The sequence below is a fragment of the Ptychodera flava genome, chromosome 18 (genome assembly GCF_041260155.1).
Source record: "Ptychodera flava strain L36383 chromosome 18, AS_Pfla_20210202, whole genome shotgun sequence".
Lineage (NCBI taxonomy): Eukaryota > Metazoa > Hemichordata > Enteropneusta > Ptychoderidae > Ptychodera > Ptychodera flava.
Window position 1 is genome coordinate 11410675 of NC_091945.1, and position 24490 is coordinate 11435164.

At 39.5% G+C, this 24490-nt stretch overlaps 1 protein-coding gene across 1 annotated transcript; it reads left to right on the forward strand.

Annotated features, from left to right (window-relative positions):
- The first annotated feature begins 7065 nt into the window (after nucleotides 1-7065).
- On the forward strand, nucleotides 7066-23146 carry LOC139116837 (SAFB-like transcription modulator). Its single transcript, XM_070679534.1, is given in 14 exon segments — nucleotides 7066-7236; nucleotides 9246-9339; nucleotides 10332-10360; nucleotides 10883-11248; nucleotides 11554-11637; nucleotides 12148-12175; nucleotides 13629-14142; nucleotides 15143-15189; nucleotides 15435-15556; nucleotides 16517-16666; nucleotides 18240-18591; nucleotides 19001-19378; nucleotides 19381-20975; nucleotides 21197-23146. Coding segments are annotated over 14 exon segments (4356 nt in total). The 5' UTR covers nucleotides 7066-7113; the 3' UTR covers nucleotides 21671-23146.
- Nucleotides 23147-24490: the final 1344 nt, after the last annotated feature.

A 24490-nucleotide genomic window follows, 5' to 3' on the forward strand; every position in this document is an offset into this window, starting at 1 on the left:
AATGTGAATAATGGTTGTCAAAAGTGTAACGATGAAATATTGCTTTTCAAGCAAATTCCAGAAACATGTGACAAAAAATCATCATGACCTTTCACTGAGTTCACCATATCAATGCATATTCCATAGATGCATGTAAAAAAACAAGCGTGCACAAGAATTATTGTAAAAGATCAGTTACATTGACTCAAGACAACTTATTTCTATTGTATTTTCAATTGTCATATAAATGCATTTAAAAATAGAATACTCATTACGAAATTTATGAATGGCAAAACCAGCTTTTTTGTCCGAGCTCTTCGGCTTCATTAAGCGATAGTTTAGAGACATGTACGCAGTAAATGCCGTGTACAGCTGGCCCAATAGCAATATTTCGTATATTTATTAAGCAAGAATGTTATGGTGACTATGACAATTTGTGAATCCAGCACCTTGCAGACCATAAAAAGCCTTTAAGCATGCATTTATTCTGTTCATAATGTGTTCGTTGGTATTTGAAGATGATAATGTAACCCCCAAATAATTTATTATTTCACGTTCAACAAGTTTCGTTACACCATCTAAAGACCAAGATAGGTGTGGAACCAGTGTGCAAGGACCAAAAACAACGCAATTGCTTTTCTTTGGATTATAGTAGAATGCGCCTCGGGGACAGAAATATGGACTCTCAAACTTTATCCCAATTCTTTTTTGATCCACCACTTGTTTGGGTTCATTTTGAAGCTCTTTGAATAAGAAAAACTTTCACTGTCTTAGTTGTTTGAAAATCGAGTATTTTGTTTTTCTGTATAGACTTTACACAGGGATGGCGGTAAATCTTGCATAATTTGTTTCTGTAGTAAAAAAATTTGCACGCCGATGCCCGATTTTATTCTTTATTTTGAAAGTTAATGGTTGAAAGATTCACTGAGGAAAGTTTTACAAAAGTTTTAAGTCTTTCATTTTCGAGGCGCATACTACCTTAAATCGCATAAACGACTCGTTATGTACAAGGTCAATCAACTTGAAACCAGTAACAGTAAACTGGCCAACATTGTATAAAGCTGTAGGAAACATGATTTATTTTGAAACCCCAAACATACGATGCCAGTTCATCGACCAATTCTTTATTGAACAAGTTGAAAAGAAAAAGTGATGAAAACCTCGCTTGCCTAGTACCTCCTACCACGGGTTACTCTACTCTACTCTACTCTAGAGTAACCGTGCTCCTACACACACCATAATTGGTTTAGTCAGTCTTGGCGTGTGACGTCTTTGCCAATACATCAAGATCATCCAGCAATTGTCAGGAATCACATCCATTGATTTAAAAAAACAGAATATCATGTGGAACAGCATAAAATGCACCTTGTGCATCAAGTGAATATGCGAGGTGAACATCGTTTGGTGTAACATTATTTGCCTGTTGAAGGCTGCAGCAGTTGCAGTTAATTCCTCTACCAGCTATAACGCCAAACATGCCAAACTGTAAATCACTCAAAATTCATATTGCCCAGCTACATCAAGAATATAAAGTTCAAGAATCTTATAAAAGGCACTTGGCATGGTTTAAATTACGGTGTGTAGTTATTTGGTGTTGCAGGATCAAGTGTAGGTTTTTCCAATGGTATAGGTATTAAAACCTTTCATAAAATGAACTAGGTACAATGCCGAACATTAAACAAATCGAATATATGATAAATTACCTATGTATAAAGCGGAATAATTGCTATCTGCAACTTTATATAAAATAACACAATTTTTCCGAAGTGTCTATGTATCGTTTTGTATGTCAATACTCAACGTTTTAGGCTTTCCCCACCACACAAAATCGCCCGAAAAATTAAAGTTGTGAACTACGGGACATAAGTGATGCCCAACATAATAGATAAAGTTCTAATAACTACACTAGAGCCCCATTCTTTCCAAGCTTTGATATATTATTTTAAGTCAACAAATATCAAAGCTAATGAAACTTCTTTCACCAAGTTTATCGACCCCGACATTGAGACTGGCGCCTGACCTCGCCTTCCCAGAAGCACGCCCTCAGGGACACGGTATACATACGCATTAGAAATACTTTGCCGGGAGTAATGTTGTCTCTGACTCTCTGTAGTGTAGTGAAAATCCAAGCACACACGTATGCACGTAGGGATATTACAGAAGTTCATCATGGAATGTCAGCTTTGGGGATAAAACATTTTATAGGGAAAATAATACAATGTTTCTCGTCTTTACAAATAGCCAATAAAACAAATAAATGGTCGGATAAAAAAATTCATTATAACGGTACATGGCCAAATCAGTTACGCGATTGTCACCGTCGGGTCCACACGGTATGGTTAATAGACCGGGTTTTTTTATTGCTTTTTTTTTTTTTTTTGTTTTGTTTGTTTGGTTTTTTTTTTTTTTTTTTTTTTTTTTTTTTTTTGTTTAGGGAGGATCCTTACCGAATCACCGTACCCTTGGTTAGCGAAGTTGAGAGTTACAATCTTGAAGATCATATCGGACTAGTATGATGTTTGCGCAGGCGCCTTGGGTTGGGTAGTCTGCTTGATCAATCGATCGTCTCTCGATGTATTGATCTTGTACTCGATCTGGGGTATTTAGGTTGCAGTGGAGGGCAGATCGAGTATACGTGATCGATCGATTGATAGATCGATTTGAGAATCGATCGATGTGGCAGACTACCCAACACACGGGCGCCCGAGTGTTTGTCCATTTACGTGCATTTATTTTTAATTTTCATTTATTTATCTACTTTTTCAACTTACTTGTATGTTCATATAAGATGCACTTTTTCATGTATTCCAATATCAGACGCATTATGAATTAGCATTTCTAGAGTGCATGGTAGAGGCCCCTCCATTCCCCCCCCCCCCCCCCATCTCTCTCTCTCTCTTCTCTCTCTCTCTTCTCTCCTCTCTCTCTCTCCTTCTCTCTCTCTCTCTCTCCATCTCTCTCTCTTCTCTCTCTCTCTCTCTCTCTCTCTCTCCTCTCTCTCTCTCTCTCTCTCTCTCTCTCTCTCTCTCTCTCTCTCTCTCCCCAGCTATTGGTTACAATTTTCTTATAATAAGTGGCGACTTGTTTCTTTGAGCCCGCTTTTCGGTACCCATTACAAACAACAGCAGCATGATTGTTTTCGAAATTAGAATCTTTGAGGTAAGCATCTTATTTGACCAGAAATAATATTGATTAAGACAATCTATTAATTCCATTATGTGGTTTTCTCATACCTCATAGATTCCCGACCCCCCCTCCCCCCAAAAAAAATTTAGATACTATATTTTTATACAAATGTGTCAATAATATGTATGGTTGTCCCAAATCATTTTTCGTATTAATTTTAATATTCCTTAGAGAACTACAAGAACTCGCACTGTTTTCAGTCTAGCAGTTAGTAATATAAACTTATTGTTTTTAAGTACTCGACTCTTCAAAGATGTATGGCCACTTTATATAAATTGTGCATTTCTAGCCCGGCCATTGACATCACTTCATCTTATCGAAGTTTCAGACGCCTAGCCAGAATGTCATGCTTAAATTTGTAGATATTTTTATAATCTTTTCAAATTTTACATATTTTGTAATGGTTTCATTTAGTTATTAGTCTGTGTGTTGCTTATCGAGGGAATGTAAGGGACATCTTTTTTACCTCAAAAGTGACGAGGCAGTAGTTTGATACTTGAAATATGATTTTGTTATCTCTTCTGATAGACACTGTTTCATAGGATATGCAATTTGACCAGGTCCGAGTCAACGGATTACATATACAGGAATTGAAGACAAACGATGATAACGAAACCGGTGTTTATACAAGTCGCATGTTTTTCGGATCGACCAAGGAACTTTCATGGTTTGAGTCACTACAGGTCAAAGCATATAGTATATATGGTCTATGGTATATAGTATAGTATATAGTATATAGTATATATATAGTATATGGTCTATGGTAAAAGGAAGCGTTGAGTGATCAGAGACAACTTAGGGATCGACCATTATATATTTGGAGGGTTGGTCAAAAGAGCTTCTCTTGTATGCAAGATCGTCCGGGATGCACAAGGTTGGTCAGTACCGTATACCCAAGCCACAGTCGTTTGGAGAGCTATTCAGCGCTGGGACTATTCGCCCCATAGACGAGTATACAGAAGCGAGAAATACCCCGCTTCTGTATACTCGTCTATGGGGCGAATAGTCCCAGCGCTGTATAGCTCTCCAAACGACTGTGCCCAAGCCAATATTTTGAGGAAGGCTGGTGAAGATGCTCTTGAAATAAAAGCATAGACAGTATAGAGGCGATCTACTACTGTCTGTGCAAAAAGTAACGTAAGTTTTGGCCAAATAAAGAAAACGAATGAATTCTGCAATAGATCCGAAAAAATGCCGAATTTCTAGGGGACTAAGCTTACGTGGAGGTAGTCTTTGTGCTACCTCCATAATTAACTTTTTCAGTAAAATTTGAGGAGCAAAAGCACTCGAGATTCCATTCTTAAACTCAATGTAATACTGATGGATTTAACATTCAACTCTTCTGCATTTTACCCGACTGAATTTAGAAATCTAGAAGTAAAGATTGACAACCTGTCCTCTGACCAATATTGACCACAACATAGACTGGCCCCAGTCGGCTTTTCATCAGTAGTTACTGGCTGTGGGCCAAGGCGTTCAACCAACGATCTGCGCAACAGCCTACCACTGACACGACAGTCTGCTGAAGTTTATTTCTTCAATTTATTCTGTCTTGATATTTATGTGCCCACAGACTTGGAGCAAGTGAAACAACAAACGGTGAAACTCTTTGATCGATGATCGTGTAACTTCTAGAACCACCTGCATGCCATCCAATAGTTATCGCTGGGGTTTTTCTGAAGAAAACTATATTCAAAACCTAGTTATGTTTCGCTAATACTATTAGCGATGTGTTCTACAAATTATATTTAAAAAATATACATGCTGCTTTGCGGTTTTTTGTATCACCTTCATTGTTTGTTTGTTTTTACTCTTCTATATTATTATAAAATGTTTTCTGTATTGTGATCTTATTATTTTTTTTTACCGTACTATACAGAAGATACAGTAAGCTTAGTGTAATAAAGTAATATAAGTAATAAGTCATCCATGTCTCACTTTCGATGTGAAATTTTGTAATAATTACTATAGGACTAAACTCCTCTGTTTGTACACAAGATTAAATATGTTTAGTGTTTAATAGAAGACTTTTAGTACGTACGGTCTTGACACTTCTTCCCTTCCCTGTGCCACGTGACAAATATTTAAATAGATAAATATCGCGACTTGAGTAAGCTTAGTAGTTGCACAATCAACACGGACAGCTCAAAAATGCACTTGTACAGAAGATGCACATATACACTTGTAACTGAAGTTGCGCCAGTCTTGTGGACAAGTCACTGACCTCACCACCGACAAGGCGCTAAACGATAGATAGCGATGGTTACTCTTGTTAAAATACTTGTCCTACATGACTGTATTCATGTGTACATGTAGCTTTATAAAATTGTACGTGTCTTGGGATGAACATTCCGACAAACTACAACAATGCAATGTCAAGTACATATAGTATAAGCTTACATTTTAGTAGTTTTTGGAGCAGAGGCAATGAATTTTTCATTTTTAAACATGTGGTATATAGAAAGCGTTTATCTTCATTAAACATAGGCCGATAAGTACGCAGGGACGTTATAAATAGCTTATTGGTTCTAACTACAGGTAAATTTTGAGGAAATGGCTTAAGCAAAATTAAGAACTTTCACTAAGGTTTCAGCTGCATTAAAAAGTAATCAGTTCAAACACAACCCATTAAGCTTACTGTAATATGAGTACTGGCATTCGAACAAGGTGACCTCTGGTGGCATAAGTGTATATGAAGTTTACTTTTTTCAAAATTTACATTTAATTTGGTCATAGCCATGAAGATGATGTAGGCTTAGGTCCAATATTTGTTCTATAAATAGGCAGATTCTAATACTTTGACATTATTGTGCATAACATCGATTGGAAGCAGCCCTCCTAGGACAGTTTAAAGGGTCGACAGATATCTTATTAAAATTATCTTCCTCTCTGAGTAAATTGATGAACTGTGCATAACTTTCAAAGGAGAGCAAAATCATATAAATAGTTAACATGGTTAACCACGAATGCGAGAACCAGCCGCAGGGATTTGGGACTGTCATCGTTCCACTCAACTGTCTGAACGGACTACATCCGGTAGCCATAGGTAGTTATTTACACATGCAGAAGTGAAAAAAAAACCAAACAAATAAAAACAAACAAAAACACCAAAAAAGAAAACAAACAAAACTACAATATCGCATTTATCGTTATTCTGTTATTTCTTGTTTAACAAAAGACCTAGTGAGAGACGCCATTTTGAAAGTTGTATCTAAAAAGGGGTAACCTTATTAAAACTTTAAAAAATTAAATAGCAAAATTATCCGTTTTCAAAAAGAACCTGTACACATGAAATATGTTGACTCGACAGTTTTTCATAGCGCTTACCATTTTATTACATATAACATCTTCTTTGCATGGTCAGCAACCCGCTTTTATAGTCAATCTGAAAAAAACTTCTAAAAGTAATCTTTTGGAAAAATACACTAAATTGAAAGTATGGGGACGATTTATATTTGATCAGCTGCCTTCATTTTTAAATTTTGAGGACTGAAATTTGGCCAAGGGCGATGGGAGTAGTATAATGTCAAATGGGACTATATTTTGCTTCTGATATACTAGTCTAAAAAGTTATACTTCTTATTGACCCACCCATAGCCTGCCTACAACAATTAGGGGCCCTACGTTCTTTTTTTTTTTTTTTTAGGAAAGGGCGATATTTTCTATTTTGCAAGGTCATCCACCAAACTTCACCGACAAGAAACCTTTGACAAAAAAACTTTCCTGACTCTCTGACAATTGCCGCAGTTGTGGTTATCTGAGCGTCACCCAGCGCATTTCGAGAAATGATGCCGCCGGCCGCCGCATATTTCGTGTTGACATAAAAATTACCTGTGTTGGGAAACAAACATCATACCACACTCCTCCATGCGCGGGCATGCAGGGATCACGTGACGCATTCATCCGGGAACTCTAATACCTCGGCGTGGCCATAACACTCGCGCGATCATGGCTGGCGTGGCGAAAAAGAAAGTTAGCGAATTGCGAGTTGTTGACTTGCGCGGGGAGTTAGAGAAGCGAGGACAAGATAAAACTGGAAACAAGGCGGCCCTAGTCGAACGATTGCAAAAGGTAAAGTGATTTTAGTGCAGATTTTATGACAAGTAGTTGTACTGTAGGTTTTCCCACAGATTCAAGATGGCGGAGGCCACGCTTGGCCGGACGAACATTTTACATGCGGATGCACAGAAAAACACACCAGTTTATACTTTTTTATCTATCGAGAACTACTGCGATACGGTAAGCGTTAATCAAGGTCTTTGAAGGTGCACTGCCTAAAACTGTCGAAATTGCAACAGCCCAAAATGCACGAATTGTCATTCTGACGGCACGTGACCGCGGGAGTTGTCGCTTGTACGTGCAGCTGGTGTCGTTCGAATCGAAACTGAAGTCCGCATGTGATTCGAAATTTCGATTTGTTACCGCGTCCGTATCGTAAAATATTATTATATTAATGCAATTGGAAATTTTGCCTGTAGTGCGTAGGTTGTCAACGTTGCACAGACTTGTTTAAAATAGCAAAAATAAGTCTAGGAATGTGGACATGGACGTCAACCCGTGCACCGTGTTCGCAAAGGGAAGTTGAGGCCTATTAATTGATATTCATGAATCATGTGCAATTTACAAAAATGCTGACCGGAGTTTCATTTTCGATCAGCTGTCGTCCTAGAGAAACATGTAACAGCGACCTCATTGTTAAAATTCAAAGGTTTCCGAAGCGGGTTGATTTTACATTAGCAAAATACCCGTAAAATTTGTGAAGGACAGTTTTATATCGTGACTTACATATAAATAAATAAATAAAAAAATTCCAATAATTATTTATGATATATTGGAATGAGCTTCCACGATCTTTCTGAATGTACATGTATTGCAATTCCCAACAGGCTTCTGTACAAACAGACAGTATGTATGATATGGTCCATTGCGAACATCAAATTGCGGTTCTTGTGCTTGTGGCTGTCCTAGTTGGCATTGTTTGAGAAAGGAGAAGCAATGGTCAACAGGGTTACTTGCGAATTATGTTATTGATATGCAAAAATGTTTATCGACACTTTTAGATTACACTTTTGGAAGTTACACATTGAAGAACAGCAAAAATAACTTTTTAGGTGACTGCTAATGTTATAATGAAAAATACAGGATATTAGTGGCTCACTCTACAGCTGCAATGACAGCTATGCATGCAACACTGGCAAAATTTGTATGCATTTCAAGCATCAGTGTCACATGTGTGCAGCTATATTTAGTAACCAGGGATGGAGAAAATTTTCGTTACAGGTGGCAAAAATTAAAGTATAGGCGGTTACAAGTGGTATATCTGCACATAAACTTCGTGCAAAATGTCCTTCATTTTTACTTACACTAAATTTTCACAGGCGGCAAATTTTAGCTGACAGTCCAGTGTTTTTGCCGGCTGCCAGCTATTTTCTCCATCCCTGGTAACAAACCTGTGATTGCAAATAACACTGTTGTAAATTGTAGTACTGATGAATAATGACAATTGTATTATTTGCAATTCCTTGAAATGTTTATTTCGGACCAAAATATTCTATGTAAATTAATAACAATATATTGAGCAGTACTAATGAATAATGACAATTGTACTATTTGCAATTCCTCTAAGTGTTTGGTATTTCAGACCAAATTATTCTATACAAATTAATGACAATATATCGATCAGCACTAAAGATTAAGAAATATCCAGGAGAAATATTTACAAGAATCAAGAAGAAAAATATGTTTAAAAGAATGTGTATACAATGTGCATAGACTTCAGAAAATACATTTCACAGAAAACGTGACTGTTCATACCAAATGCAGTGTTTGCGAAAGTGATCATTAATTTTGCAACATTGATTATGTTATTTTTGGTATATCCATTCATTTCTTCTACGTGTACATCTTCTAAAAATGAACGCTCATGCAAGATTAGTTTTGAAAGAGAGAAAATGAAAATTGGTGAATGAATTTTTTGTTTTGAAATTTTTTTCAGAAAATCTTGGCTGTTGCTTGCAACATCTTCATTTTTAAATTTTTTTTACGACACTCAAGATCAATCCATTTCATCCTTCTGATAGGCTATTAAAGAAGAAGGTGGGGATCCTGAAGTCATCGAAATAGCAGCTGCCACTGATACCAAAGGTAAAGCACCAGTGAAGAAAACCCCAACAAGTGAGCTCCCTAGATTTATCTGCCTGTTGAGATCCTAGATCTCTCTGCCTGTTGAGTTCCTAGATTTATCTCCCTGTTGAGATCCTAGATTTATCTCCCTGTTGAGTTCCTAGATTTGCCTGCCTGTTGAGTTCCTAGATTTGCCTGCCTGTTGAGTTCCTAGATTTATCTGCCTGTTGAGTTCCTAGATTTCTGTCTGTTGAGTTCCTGGATTTGCCTGCCTGTTGAGTTCCTAGATTTATCTCCCTATTGAGTTCCTGGATTTGCCTGCCTGTTCAGTTCCTAGATTTGCCTGCCTGTTGAGTTCCTAGATTTGTCTTGTCTGTCTGTGTAGTTCCTAGATTTACCTGCCTCTTGAGATCCTAGATTAGTCTGCCTGTTGAGATCCTCTCATTCCTAGTAGTGTGTAGACTATCATTTTGTTCTGCTAAAAATCATACAGAGACAGAGTACTCAGAAACATTTGGCATCTTATGTAGCTCATATGCATGCAGGAGAGTAATTCAGGTCAATTTCATTGCAGTATTTATGACCTCTGGCCAGATCGCAAGTCAAATTTAATGATTACATCCAAAACATTGAAAATTTGCATACAAATAAACAGGCGTAACCATTAAAACTCCAATTAAAATGGCATTCACAATACTGTAAGTATGCTAAGAATGCAATGGTAAGCTCTCTGTCCTGTGTTTGTTGCCAGAAAAAAATGTTTACTCGGTTTTCAGGGTGTGACGACATTTTGAGATGAAAGAAGTACCTTAACCTTATACAATATAGGGGTTGAAATGTATTTAGCTCACAAGTTGCACTCCTCTGCTCCCTGCCATGTACCACACTCTCATAGTCTGTCCGGTCTATTCCAATGACCTGTCTTAATCTGTAGAGAACGTGGTCAAGCAGAAAATATATTGCCTAACAAACTTGAAGACGAAATCAGTATTCCTAACGTTGTGTGGATTTCTAACCATTGTCTATGGTGTTATGTTTTGCAGGAAAACCAAAGCCAAAATCCAAAGAAGAGGTAAGTTTCCTCACAATGTTTTTTCACTGCTTGTGAAGAAAACAACTGAAATGTGACCCCTTTCTCTTGCTAGTTGTTCCTGGTACTTGTCTCATAGATCACTTCAGGCATAGTGGTTCAGTCACTAAAGGAACATTGTGATGGAAGGGTAGATTTTGTTCAAGTGAGCCGTACAGATTGTTTTTACTCCTGTACTGGCAAGACTGTGAAATGGTTACTGAAGGTCAGTTTACGCCAAAGTCACTTTGATGTACCAATGATTCAAGCATCTGCTCTTTGATCAACAGGAAAATTTTACAAGCTACTTGGATTAGTATGGTCTTGATTCAATGAAATATAAAATTACTAGATCAAATCAGATGTTAGAGGGCACTCTACTGATGGTTACAGTACACTTGTTCTCTCTGGATAGTGAAAGTTCAGGTAATGTCAAACTACAGGAAGATGTTATGTTGAAAAGGAGAACGTTTCACCTTTATGCAAGCATTTGACGAATTTTGTGATATGTGTTTCTGTGTATAGGAGGAAAATGGTGATTCAGAAAACGTTGAAGATGGAGATGAACAGCTAGAGCAGGAAGGAGACAGTAACATGGAAACTGAGGAAGGCGCAGGGGGTGATGCAGAGGAAGTCAATGAAGAGGAGGCAGAGGAAGAGGAGGAAGATATGGAAGGATTTGAGGTGAATGATGACTTGGAAGGATTTGAAGTCAAAGATGATCTAGGAGAGGAAGATGTAGAGGAAACTGCGGAAGAAACTGAAGAAGTGGAAGAGAAAGAAGAGGTTGCAGAGGAAGAGGAGGAAGTAGAAGACAAAAAAGAGGAGAACGATGGTGATGCAGCAGAAAAGGCTGAAGCAGATGATGTTTTGGAAGAAGGTGATAAGGAGGTATGTTATGTCATGTGTATTTTCTTAGCAAAGATTTGGTGATATAGTTCTTGGCAATACTTAAAAATCATAGCCTACTCACAAGGGTAGAAAACCGCCAAAGGAAACACTAATATTATGATGAGCTTCCACGTAAAGTTCAGGTTTGATACATGCACTTTTTCACAAGAATTCTAAACATTCATCATCCAATCATTTACTCGAACATGTCATTCCAATGACTTGCTGCACATTGTCATGTGATTGCTGTGTCTCTTGCACTGTGGGGAAAAACAAATTATTAACGGAATGTTATGAATCTTAAGGTGGAAATGGAAGAGACAGAAGAGGATGTTAATGAAGGCGATGTCATCAACATCACAGCAGAGGATGACCAGCTGTTAATTGATGTAAGTTATTATATATATGAACATTTTAAGTAATCACTGTATTGTGCATTTATCTGTATAAATGTGGCAATTCCACATTGAAAAATCAGTACACTAGTGGCAGTGAAATGGCAAAGTTGTTATTCGGGAATGATTTTAGGCTTCTGTCATGATTCAGTGTATGAAGGGACCTGTGGTAATGTAAGAGAAGGTATGACTCTTTCAGGATTTTATGAACAGTTGCCAATTTTTCAACTTGAATGTTAGAGATATTCCTTTTGTCTTGTGTGCTTTTAACCCAGTGAAACCTGCTGAGAACAATACATTCCACAACAAAATAAACCGTGATCACACCTTGGAAAATCTGACATGTGGCAGTGACCACTGGTGACTGATTACTATTATGGTAACATTACTTTAATGGAACATGTTACCAGCTGTGCAATAGTGTGTAAAGGCTTGCTTCGATCCTACTCAATTACTGTGACTAAACTTGTGTTTCACACATCTGTGTGTGTGTTCTCTTGACAGGAAGTTGAAGGCAGCAGCGATGAGAAAGGTAGAGTATTTGTTATATATCAGCAATTCAGGTATCCAAGTGTTAAAGGGGATGGGACATTGGGGGAAAGGTGATGCTCACAGCTGTTTGCATGGAAATTCAGAACAGTCATATATGTTTACATATTTATTTGAAGTGCCTCTATTGAATGTATTGTGTATCTGCCATAAAATACAAATTTAATCAATTTGGTAAAAAAAAATAGTTTCATATGAGAGGTCCACTGTAGTTACATGATGCAAATTGAACATCTGGTGAATAGAAACTACAGTGACATACTTCCTGAACGCAATACTGGTGTCGCCAAGATAAAAATAACAGCCGTGCAGACATGACGGGAAACGGCATAAATGCAATCTGATATGTACATGGGCAGAGAACAGGTATCAGCACTTAGCAAATTCAAGGACATGAAGCAAACCAGAACTACTTTGGATCATGCCAGAAGACTGAAAGTCATGTAACTGTTTGATGGGAGATATTATTCCCCAGTCAAAGATGATGCAGAAGGACAGACCTGAAATAGGAGCAGTGACATGTACATGCTTGCGGTGAGAAACTTCCTATTTGCTAAAGCAAACGACGAGAAATATCACTCCGCCCCAAGTAAAACATGACAGTAATAAGTTTAAATTAGCATGACTGCTAGACACCGGATATATTTCTTTGGTGAAGAAATACAGTGACCAGTGTAGATGAACAGCTGCAGTCTGGAGTTGAAAATGCTGACCCTAGAGAAAGACATATGAAGTTCTGTGGAAAGATTTGATGAATTTCTATCAAACTCATGACCATTGAAACTGAGCAGGAGAGTTACACCTCAATTCTGAGCAACAGTTGTTCTTCACATCCTGTACCTCTGGTAGAAGCAGCCAGTTCTGAGGAATCACCTAAACTTTGAACAAACTGATGCTACAGTTATCTTTAACCCGTCTTCACATCTCAACCCTGGCTTTGAGACAGATGTCCCTGCCATGGAAAGCCCTAGCGCTCTCCTTAATATGCTGTACGAGAGGAGACTGCATTGCACAGAGCTGACCAAACCCAGCAGTTAAAAAAAATCAGTTCAGGGCATCATACAGTGGATCTCTAAACCTATGTGAGCATCAAGTCCTTTCCCCTTGTAAAAAAGAAAGGTTTGTTTTTTTGGAGTGTTTAGCCTCAAAACAAATCTTGTGGGATATGGGTTGGAAGAAATTCAAACTACAGTAACATTAGGGGATATAGTTACTGTAAGGATTCTTGAAAGCATGGATTGCAGTGGTGATTGTATTTGATGGCATTCCTGTAACGAAGAAACAAGGTAAGTGTAGTTGTAGTTAAGTGTCGGGTTGTGAATGACTGGTACAGAAAATGAAATTGGATCTCAAGAAGATGCAGTTGAAGAGCAGATGGAGACATACCAATCGGTGTATATGGGAGCTTTGCTTCACTTTTGTACATTCAATTTCAGTTGAAAATACTGAGCCCACTCCTGAGCCAAAGATTGAGGAGCCCGTGGTATCCGCGCCACCGACGCCAAGCTCAGCTCCTGTGGTGGCGCCACTGACAAAAGAAGACACGATCAAAATGGACACCTCGTCAGTTCCAAAGTCAGATGACAATATATCCTTAGTGGTGCATGCTGATGACCAATCCATCATGGAGCTTGATGCTGACCTCCAGCAGGATGAGAAAAAGGACGGTGACGAGGAGAAAAAACCAGCAGCGCAGGAGGAGCCAGCTGTCGCCTCGGAGGAAGCAGCCAAAGAGAGCAGTGATGCCGCCAAGGTGGAGGAAACCAAAGCGGAGGAGACTAAGGAAGAACCTGAGAAAAAGTCTGAAGTGAAAGAGGATAAAAAGGAAGAGGCTAAGAAAAGTGATAGTGGAGAGAAAAAAAGCGAGGAGACACCAAAAACAGTCAAAGAAAGTACAACTGGAAAGAAAAGCCCATCCACAACTTCCTCTTCTAGTTCACGGACCAAGAGGTTTGTTATTACATCTCTCCAATATCTATTTAGTATAAATTTGAAAAGTTCTTGGCATTGTTTATGCATATGTATCTTTTTCTATGTGTGCAGTCTGTCGCAGCCCAAAGATTCCTGTGTTTAGAAAATGCGGAAGATGAAACCGAAACGAAGTAATGTGGCCTTTTCGAAGGAACTTGAAGATGATCTCCTATGGGAAATCTTTTCAATTCCAACATTCAAACCGTCCTGTATGGAAATGTTCAAATGTTCAGTTTTAAGGCGTGAAAAAAGTAAATGTCAAAATGTAATGAATCGTATTGCAAAATGCTAGATCGGATCCAGCCTCAACAGCACTGTTTTGTGGCATTGTAAGCACATGTAACTGCCGCGTATCCTGCTCCTTGTGCTCAACTACACACTGGTATGTCTTTACCTCTCCACTCCTATCTGGGAACTTGGGGAAATAAAAAATTATAAATTAAAAAAATATTAAAACCTGCATGGACAATACCTAGTCCGGAAGAAGTCTGGGAGAAAACTGCTCGGAAATTTGAGTTCATGAAATTCTTGTTTCAGTTTTCAGTTGGCGACATTTTCAAGCATTACCCCGTCCATAGCAGCCGTCGTGACACGTTACTAGAAATTATCGTTGGTATGTTTATCAATCGTGCGCGAAAGCAGCATTTACCTGGTGTTTGAGGGAGCTTTTGAAATGTGGCGTGAGGGCTGACCAGTACTTCATGGACACCGCACCTTGAAGTTGGTTTTTTCCGACCCAACTGCGACCGTCTGCCTGGGAGCTCTGCTGACAACAGTAGCAGGAAACTCCTGCAGATGAAGTCATTCCCTTCACAGAGCACACAGTCTTGCAAAGTGTGAGCATTTTTGTCTAAGAAAACAGCATGCTAGTGCTAGAACTTAGTAACATCTTGTTGTAAAATCTGTTAAAATTGTATTTTTACATTACTCTTTACAGCAAAAGATGGTTAATACCGATTATAATTTTTTTTCATTTCAGCACAACGTCTAAGGAGGCAGGAAAAGCGTCTACGAAAGATGACAAGGGTAAGTAATATCGACTGCCACTGTATTTCAGTGTTCATAATGATCCTGTTTAGGTCAAGGTGGTGCCTCAGATTAGAAATTGCAAAGTACTGTTGTTTTTGCTTACAGACGTTTGTCGTCGCAAGGAGTACAAGCAGAGCTGTCACGAGTGATGATGTCAGCCACATTAAAATACAATTCAGTCTTGTGACTTGTGTGTAGAAAGATTTAAGAAAAGTCTATTTATGTCTTTTGATTTTAACTAGATCGGCGTGGCTCATCTTCAAGGACCAGCCCATCAAGCAGTGGTAAAAATTTGTGGGTTAGTAACCTGTCATCGAGCACCAAAGCAACTGACTTGAAGTCTGCCTTCAGCAAATATGGCAAGGTAAGCTAGCTTGTAATCACACCAGCTTGCACCAAAGCAGATTCTGGCAATTTCTTAGCAGAAGAAAGGTTAACCTTGAAAACCTGGTATTTTCCATGTAACATTACTCCGACAAAATGTGCTTGTGAATGCTTGGGCTCAGATCAAGTGAATTTGTCAATAACACAGGATATTACACGAAATGGTACAAATATTTAGTGTGGATGATTTTGACATCAGGCATTTCAACATGAATTGGAGAGTAGAACAAGAAACTGATATTTACAAATATAGTAAGGATATTGGAAATTATATCATATCAGTATATTGATGGCCCAAATACAGCGATCTGATTGGTCGATACGCGAAAAGAACCATGGTATATTGGCGATATACCACGGCTGGCATACGCGCAAGCTCTCAGCTTGAGCAAAAATCCGTTTTTGACGTTCCAGGCCAGAATTTCAATATACTGCTATGATATAATAGCAATAAATCACACCCAGCGACGGTATACCACTCGATTTTGACCATTTCACTTCATATATGCACTCGCTATCGCTCGTGCATATATGTCGTGAACTGGTCAAAATCTCGTGGTATACCTTCGCTGGGTGTGATTTATTACTTAAATACATCAAAGTTGAGTGTTTATGAAAATAATTACCATTATTTGTCAAGTTTGAAAAAGATTTGCAGGCTGTAAAGCCAGCCCTTCTGCCCTGTGGCATCCAATGTAAATGTTGAAGTGTTTTGATGATTCCTGTATGTGTTATGGCACTGGAATGCAAAGCTTTGACAGAACAAGTGTCTTAATATTGTCCAAGAAGGAATTGTACATACCATACTGCAGACTGTATTGACTTGTAATAAGTGAAATATTCACACTGCATAGATTGCAAGATTAATAGAATCTCTCACACTTGGTATTGCATTTCGTTTACTTCAAGTTGAGTACATGACACTGTCATTTACAAACAGGTTGTTGGAGCTAAAATAGTGACCAGTGCCCACAGTCCTGGTGCCAGATGTTATGGTTTTGTGACCATGTCCAGCCATGCAGAAGCCAACAAGGCATTCAATCACCTCCACAGAACTGAACTGCATGGACGCATTATCTACGTCGAATGGGTAAGCCATCTATTCTTAGCTTAGAGTAGTGTAGCCTCAAACTTGTGTCGCTCAAAGAAGTAAATTTAATCATAATCTTTCTCGGTGCTGGGGAACAAATATAGATATAGGAACACTATATTCCCATGCCTTCCTTTGTCTAATAGGTTAATCTGGAACTTAATTGGACCACGGTACAAACAAACTCATGTGCGCAGATAGGTATAGAAATGTGTATTTCTGTATGCACTTGTGCACATGGGTTTGTTTACACTGCAATCACACGATATTTGGACGTATTGAGTCTATAGAACACATTGCGTCCTTTTTATTCTTAAGTAGAACTATTGCATTTTATTCAGCAAAAGAAGTTTGGAGGAGTTGCTAACTTCCTTCATTTGTTAATAATGACAATTTATTTGGGATGTATAGCTTGTCAAACTCTCAACACGTCAAAAATTTTGTTCAATACGAAACATTTTCATCATAGCCCCCAAAAAATGCTTTTTAGTCCCCACGGACACCGTCCGGGGGGACTTATAGGTTTGGTCATGTCCGTGCGTGCGTTCGTCCGTTCACGCAGATATCTCAGAGATGCCTGGAGCGATTTCATTCAAACTTGGTACAAGGATTACTTCATATGTCATACAGATGCACGTCGATTTGTTTTGTGATACGATCCAATATGGCTGCCAGGCGGCCATTTTATTACGATTTTTTCATGTACAGAGCCATTACTCAGGCATGTTTCATTAGATTTTATTCAAAGTTGGTACAAGGACATTGACCAATGTCATAGCTATACACATCAATTTGTTTTGTGATACGATCCAGCGGCTGTTTTGTTACGATTTTTTCATGTACAGAGCCATAACTCAGGCATAACTCAACCGATTTTATTCAAACTTGGTACAAGGACATTGACCTATGTCATGCACATGCACATTGATTTGTTTTGTGATACGATCCAATATGGCCGCCGTGTGGCCATTTTATTACATTTTTTCATGTCCAGAACCATAACTCAGACATGTATCAAGCGAATTTATTCAAAGTTGGTACAAGGAGATTGACCAATGTCATACATATGCACATTAATTTGTTTTGTGATACGATCCAATATGGCTGCTGTGCGGCCATTTTGTTATGATTTTTTCATGTACAAGTCATAACTTAGGCATATCTTTACTACGATTTTTTCATGTCCTGAACTACAACTCAGACATGTATCAAGCGAATTTATTCAAAAGTATTTTTATCACAGACCTAATGAAGAGGACTCTATCCTCTCTGAGGACCTGTAATCAAAGTACCCATTAACAAGTGGGGACTGTGTCATCAACGATGACTTGTGAAACACAGAGCAATGGTACTGAATGTTACTGCTAATGTAATTGGCTGTTCTGTATTAATCCATGCACATTCTGATCCATACAATTCAATGTATTCGCTACAAAATCTCTTTCCTATAATTAATTTATCCTTTTTGAGCATTTTATACAAGACATCGCATGAGTCCACTATTCTGTTGATTTATGTCTAATGCCAATTTGCTGCCAGTGTTTGCAATGAATTTTGCTGTGGTGTATTCCAGGCCAAAACAGACCCTGCTGCCAGTGCTCGTAAACCAGCAGAAAAGAAAGACGGCAAAGAGGCAGGAACCAAGGCTCCGGAACCCAAGAAAGACGCCAAGACGGAAACGAAAGATGTCAAAAGTGAGAGCTCGGAGAAGGCTGCCAGTACTGTGAAAAAGGAAGGTGAAAAGACAGCTGCCAGTGGTGCCACAGCCAAGAAGGAAGGACCCGCCAAAGCTGCAACTGTTGCCAAGAAAGATGAAAAACCAGCAACTGAGAAGAAAACTGATGAGAAAAATGACAAGAGCAAGACAGTCCCCGAAAAGAAACCTGCTGAGAAAAAAGATGATGCCGCTGCTGCTGCTGCTAAAGGTACTAGTGCTTTTGTTTACGTTAACATCTTTATTTTCTCGCCAGCCTCGTACAAGTTTGAACAGTTATTTTTGTTCAGTCTGCACATGAATTCTGTACTTTGAACTGTATACCCTATAAACTAGTGAGTTTCAACAAACAAAATCAAGGTACATAATTGGCAGTGGAGCTAACAAGCTGAAGTTTGTACACATTGGCAGACATTTGTTTGCTTCAGTTTTGCCAAGATCTTTCAATTTTAAAAGTAAACACTCCACATGTATGTATAGGGTAGTCGAAGGCAACAACACCTGTAGGCTATATCTCAACACCTTGGACATTTTTGTGAAAGTTATCATTTTCTCTCTGAACTCGGAGTAAGCTGCCAAAACATACTTCTAACCTGGAATTTGCCATTTTTCACCTCCAGGAAGAACAGTTGTGATGGACAAGAGTAAAGGGGAGCCAGTTGTGAGTGTCAAGGCCAAAAAAGATGAAAGACCTCGCAGCTCATCTAAAAGCAGTACAGGTACTCCTTCTAGCCATGAAAAGAAACCAGGAGAGAAGAAGGATATCCTTTCTTTTGACCAGATCAAAGAAAAAAGGGAAAAAGAAAGGCAACGTCAGAAGGAGAGAGAAGTACGGGAAATGGAAAGGCGTAAGGAAAGAGAGAAACAAGAACAGTTGCGAAAAGACAGAGAAAACATTCGCCGTAAACAACGTGAGGAGGAAGAGAGGATCAGAAGAGAGCGTGAGTTAGTGGCTCGTGAACGGGAACGTCTTGAGAAGGAGCGTTTAGAGAGAGAGCGACTGAACAAGAACGTATGAGATTGCAGCGTGAAAGAATCCGTGAACATGAAAGGCTAGAACAAGAAAGGCAGGAGCAGAGAAGACTAGAGGCTCAAATTCGTCTTGACCAGGAGCGTCGCGCTGGACTGAAGCGAAGCTTCGAAAGCCGCAATTTGCAGTCCTCAAGTGATCAGTTCTTCTCAGAACCAAAACGCATGGCCCTTGGTTTTGACTCTTCTGACGAGCCTAACAGATACCCCGACTTTGACATGCGTGACAGAGGGCAGCAGGGCGACTCTTCACGTTCAGGTGACACCATGGAAAGAAGAGTGGAGAGATACGACCGCCGAGATGGAAGAACCATTGATGACAGTATGGGATCGAGTCGGTACTCGGATCATAGTGACAACATCAGGAGGAGGGATGAGACAGGATATCGTTCTGATCATATCAGAAGAGACGACACGATTCGGCGAGATGATCACGGGAGAAGAGATATGGGAGGAAACATAAGAAGAGATCCAGGGCAATCACACACCACACATCATAACCTTGGCAACGTGAGGCGAGACGGTCAGTCGCACACCATGGGTGGAAACATACGAAGAGATGGCGGTCAATCACATGGCATGTCAGGGAATGTCAGGAGAGTTGATACAATGGCACGGCCTGACCATGGCAGACGGGATATCAGGAGGGATGAACCTCTGAGAAGAGATGACGGAGTACGTAGACGCTCAGATCCCGTCCCAGGACCACCCGTGCGACGTACGGAGCAACCTTTACGCCGTGACACTGTCAGGGATAGTCACCGTACAACAGATCGAAGAATCGTCGAACAGCGAGGTAGTGACCGCATATCAGATCACAGCAGAGATGATCGGTTTCAAGTTCGTCAACCTGGCAGGCCGATTAGTGACAGGGACCGTGACCGAGGGAGAGACACGATGAGTGACCGCAGCAAAATGAAAGATCCACCCCTTAGGGATTCTGTACGCGGTAGGCCAACTTCACAGTCATCACGTCGCTTGGATTCTCCTCCGAGGCGAGGTGGAGGTATCAGCAGCCGAGATGAATGGAAATCTGAGCGAAGCTTATCTGGTCAAGACCGAAGAAGCGATATTCGAAGTGGTGATAGGCGTGACAGTCACAGATTATCAGACAGCGGTGCGAGGCGCAGTATAGATTCATCATACAGTCATGATTCACGACAACAGCAGGGCCATTACTCAGACATGAGGCGTGATCAGGTGTCCGATTCATGGCAAAGCAGAAGTGGAATGCAAGACGACCGTGGAACAGGACGCACTACTACCTCCACAAGAGGGCGAACCGGAGTCAATTTTGGCCCTGGTTTACTCGGACCAGCCCCACCAGTCCAAGACGAACCACAGCAGTGGCCCCAAGGAGGGTTGGAGAATCCGACAGTTAACAGGCATGGTGAGCGCTGGCCCGGTGCCCCAGTATCTAGCCAAGTTGGCGTACAGCCGCGAGCTGCCCAAATGCAGTCAGCTGCGCAGACAGCGCCTCTCCTTGGGCAACGACCAACCGCTGGATACATGGGACAAGCAACACAACATCCAACAGGAAGCACCTTCATGATGAATACAGTACAGGTAGGAGGACCTACAGGGGCACCCACATATGGGGCTGATCGGCATCGCCAGACGCAGCCTGATGCTCGCTTTGATCCCTACAAAGATGTAAACCAGAGGGGCTTACACAGATATTAATAAAAATTAATTGACTTTCTACAAAGCAGAAATGTAAGATAGCCAAGATAAGGTGTTATCATGATTGCAGCATGGCTGTGCTTTGCATTTATTTCTACTTTTAGGAGCCCCAGCCTCAATGGACATCCTCTTCAAAATGGATAATCAACACCAGAGAACGTATCCGATCGCTGGAGAAGGCCTTGCGGCTTCAACAAAACAAAAATGGTACGCTGACTTCACGTGGATTAGAGATACAGAGAACTATGAAGAAACTGAGGAAACAGATGGCCGCTGGATGGAGCGGTGCCCGCTTGCCAACAACCGTACAAACAACGACCAAACCCAGCATGTTTCTGAGAAAGAGCATACTTCTTTCCAAACAGAAAGTGGACGTCGGCAGTTCCAGAGTGTCCATCAGCAGTCAGGGTAGAGGGAGAGGCCTGAGACCTTCATACACCCAAGCAGCAATGGCAGTCAGAGAGAAAGGCCGGGGGACCATACTACGAGGTAGAGGCCGTGTCAACCCAGTCAAACGTGACACAGAAAGTGAACATGCAACGAGGAGGGACTCTTACAGATCAAGAAGCAGAAAGTGAGAGACAAATAAATGGACACATCAAATGAACAGTGGCAATATTTGATTGACAATTCTTGTAAATTGTATAAAAAACTTTGTGATTAGGGTCTTAATGACTGGTATACCAATAAATTACATTTACCTCGTCGTGTGCTAAACACTATGGCAACAGATTTTGAACGTTAATTTCGACACTGATGTAATTGCAATAAGACATTTGAATATCAACTCACTCTCACTATACTGTGTGTTGTATTTGGGTCTTGTGTTTTCATCCATTCACCATACTTTACTGAAGCACACACCCAACTTTGCCATTGAAGATAGGGGGTGCTATAGAGCATTGATGGTGAAAGGATTTGGACATTTACAAGAATCAGTACCTGGCAATTATAACAATACCTCCGAACTCTTGTAATAGCCTGTTGATATATCAACATTGATCAAGAAAGATAAGACACTCAAAGACTGCCATAGCTACAAGAACTTTCTGGTGTTGACATTGGCATTTGACTGTCACAAGTAATAATGTGTGCTGATAGGAAACTCGACCATGCCATTCTGGTAACCCCGATCAAGACTGCCCTTCTACACACAGTACTGCTGAAGTTTTTGAGACACCCTGTGTTAACATATCTGTATCAGCCATAAGAACCCATCTGAAATTATCGTTTCCATGAAACGATTGATGAACATGTTTAATGAACTGACCCTGCGTTTTCCATTCCATTGGACTGACTGACGTTTATTGTTCTCGAAATATTATTGTTAAAGGTTCGTTCGTTGGTGATAAAGTTGAGTTTCTATTTTGGTTACTGGATTAATTCCTATTTCTTTCTCCAAAGGTTTGAGCTAAATGCAAAGCCGAGCTGTAATCCACTTTGAAAGACTCTTGAAATACAAAGCAGGACGCTGCTTTCATCAAATAAGTGTGTATTTTGTACTCCGTTGTCTTAAACAATGCCTACCCAACTGAAATTAGTGTCAGTAGCTTTGTAGTCAAGGAAAAATCCAAGTAGATGTATAAAAACCTGGTTTGTTGCTTACAGGAATTGGATGAAAGCCATGATAACAACAGTCCTGTTGTTGTGATTATGTTAGAAGTACTGTCATAAAAGTTGCAAAAAGTTGTTTTTTACATGTTGAATCTTTGGCCCACAGAAAAATTTCAGCAAATACTCGGATCTACCTAGAGTGCTGAAAAATTTTGGCGAGAGAATGTGCTTGTCCTGACTTGTTAAATTCACCATTTTGATTTGGGAAGTTGCGCAATTTCTCAGTTGCTAGTTTACAAAACATTTTTAGGTCATTTTAAGTTAAGTACCTCTTATGATTTTTAAATCAAGTCATTGTCCTACACATCTAGAGTATTTTCTGTTGACGTGTTTTGCTTGGCTTTTCTATATTCAGTTGTTTCTTTTATGTCTCACAAGTTTGTGAAGTCCCAGACAAGTTGTCTCTGTTGCAACATTTCATTAAAAAAAATTCAAGGCAAGTATGTATGGGTTTCTTTTGTTGTGAATGTGTGAATAGATGTAAGGCCAAAGTAATTAAATTCTTTGTTTTGCGTCCACTCAAAAAGGGAAAAGGTATGCGTGTAAGCGGCTGAAAAAAACACACTAGAAAATTAACACAATGTAATTTGATTGCAGCAAATAAAAAAAATGTAACACAATTTTTAGTTCAGAAAAGCTAAGCAGGTATGTCCTAAAATTTCCTATTCAAATACACTGTGTGTTCTTCATGAAAACCTTAAAAACCTAAGCGGGTGGGGATGCAAAACAAAGAATTTAATTACTTTGGCCTAATTTCGTGTTGTTGTACTGTTCTTAACCCACAAGCTGATGGTTTACCACAAAGCAAGTAAATCCTGTATAGGTATTTTATCAAAATAGCTGTGAAATTTTACTTTGTGTGCTACATTGTTGATAGATTTCTATGTTCAGAGTTTAAGGGACAGTATTTGTCACTTGTGATAATTTGATCAAAGGTGTTTAAATACATCTAACAAAGATGTAGCTGACGTGTAGACACTAATATGATGAACCATCAACCAGTTAGTGCATATTATGTACTCTACTCATCTGCCTTCATCCCTCATCTGGTACCTTAGTAACTGTCTGAGGCCCTCTCTGGTGAACTTTGATAGAGGGGTATACCAACAGATTAGGGTGTGGCCAAATATGTAAATATATCCGAAACCGGTTTTGGATAATGGGACATGGTGCCCTTTCAGAATTCAACATAGTCTATGAAAGAATCCAAATTTGTTTTTTCAATTTTTTCAGTTCTTCACCACCCTTTGTCCTGTAAATTTTGCCCGTAGAAGTTTGCATCAATATTTTGCATGATCTGATACTGTTGACGGCAGTTTATCAAGTGGTGGTCTCACAAAAAACGCTGGTAGGGACCTCTGTGTTTCCAAAAGTGCAGACGTCATGGGTAAAATTTGTTGGCCATCATTTAATTGGGCACAATTCACATGTATGATTGATACTTGCACGGCAGTGCCTTTTGGTACCGTGGTGCTCTGTGGAACTGAGGTTAAGCTTGCAAGTGTTGTAAAAAGATGCAGTTTCCACTGCATTATTCTCCCAATGCTCTGATTCTAATACATCACTTAATTATTTTCAGGCAATTTCCTTCAGATCTCCACCCATTGATCCCAATATCCTGTTAATTATCTCTTCAGCAATCATGCATTTCATTGAATTATACGATATGTGAACCAAAATGGTTTTGAATTCACAGGAGTGTCCAGATGTTTTTGTATGCGCAACAAATGCAGGACATATGGAGGTTAAATTTTTAAAAAATCTCAGCAGACTTTCAAAATAGT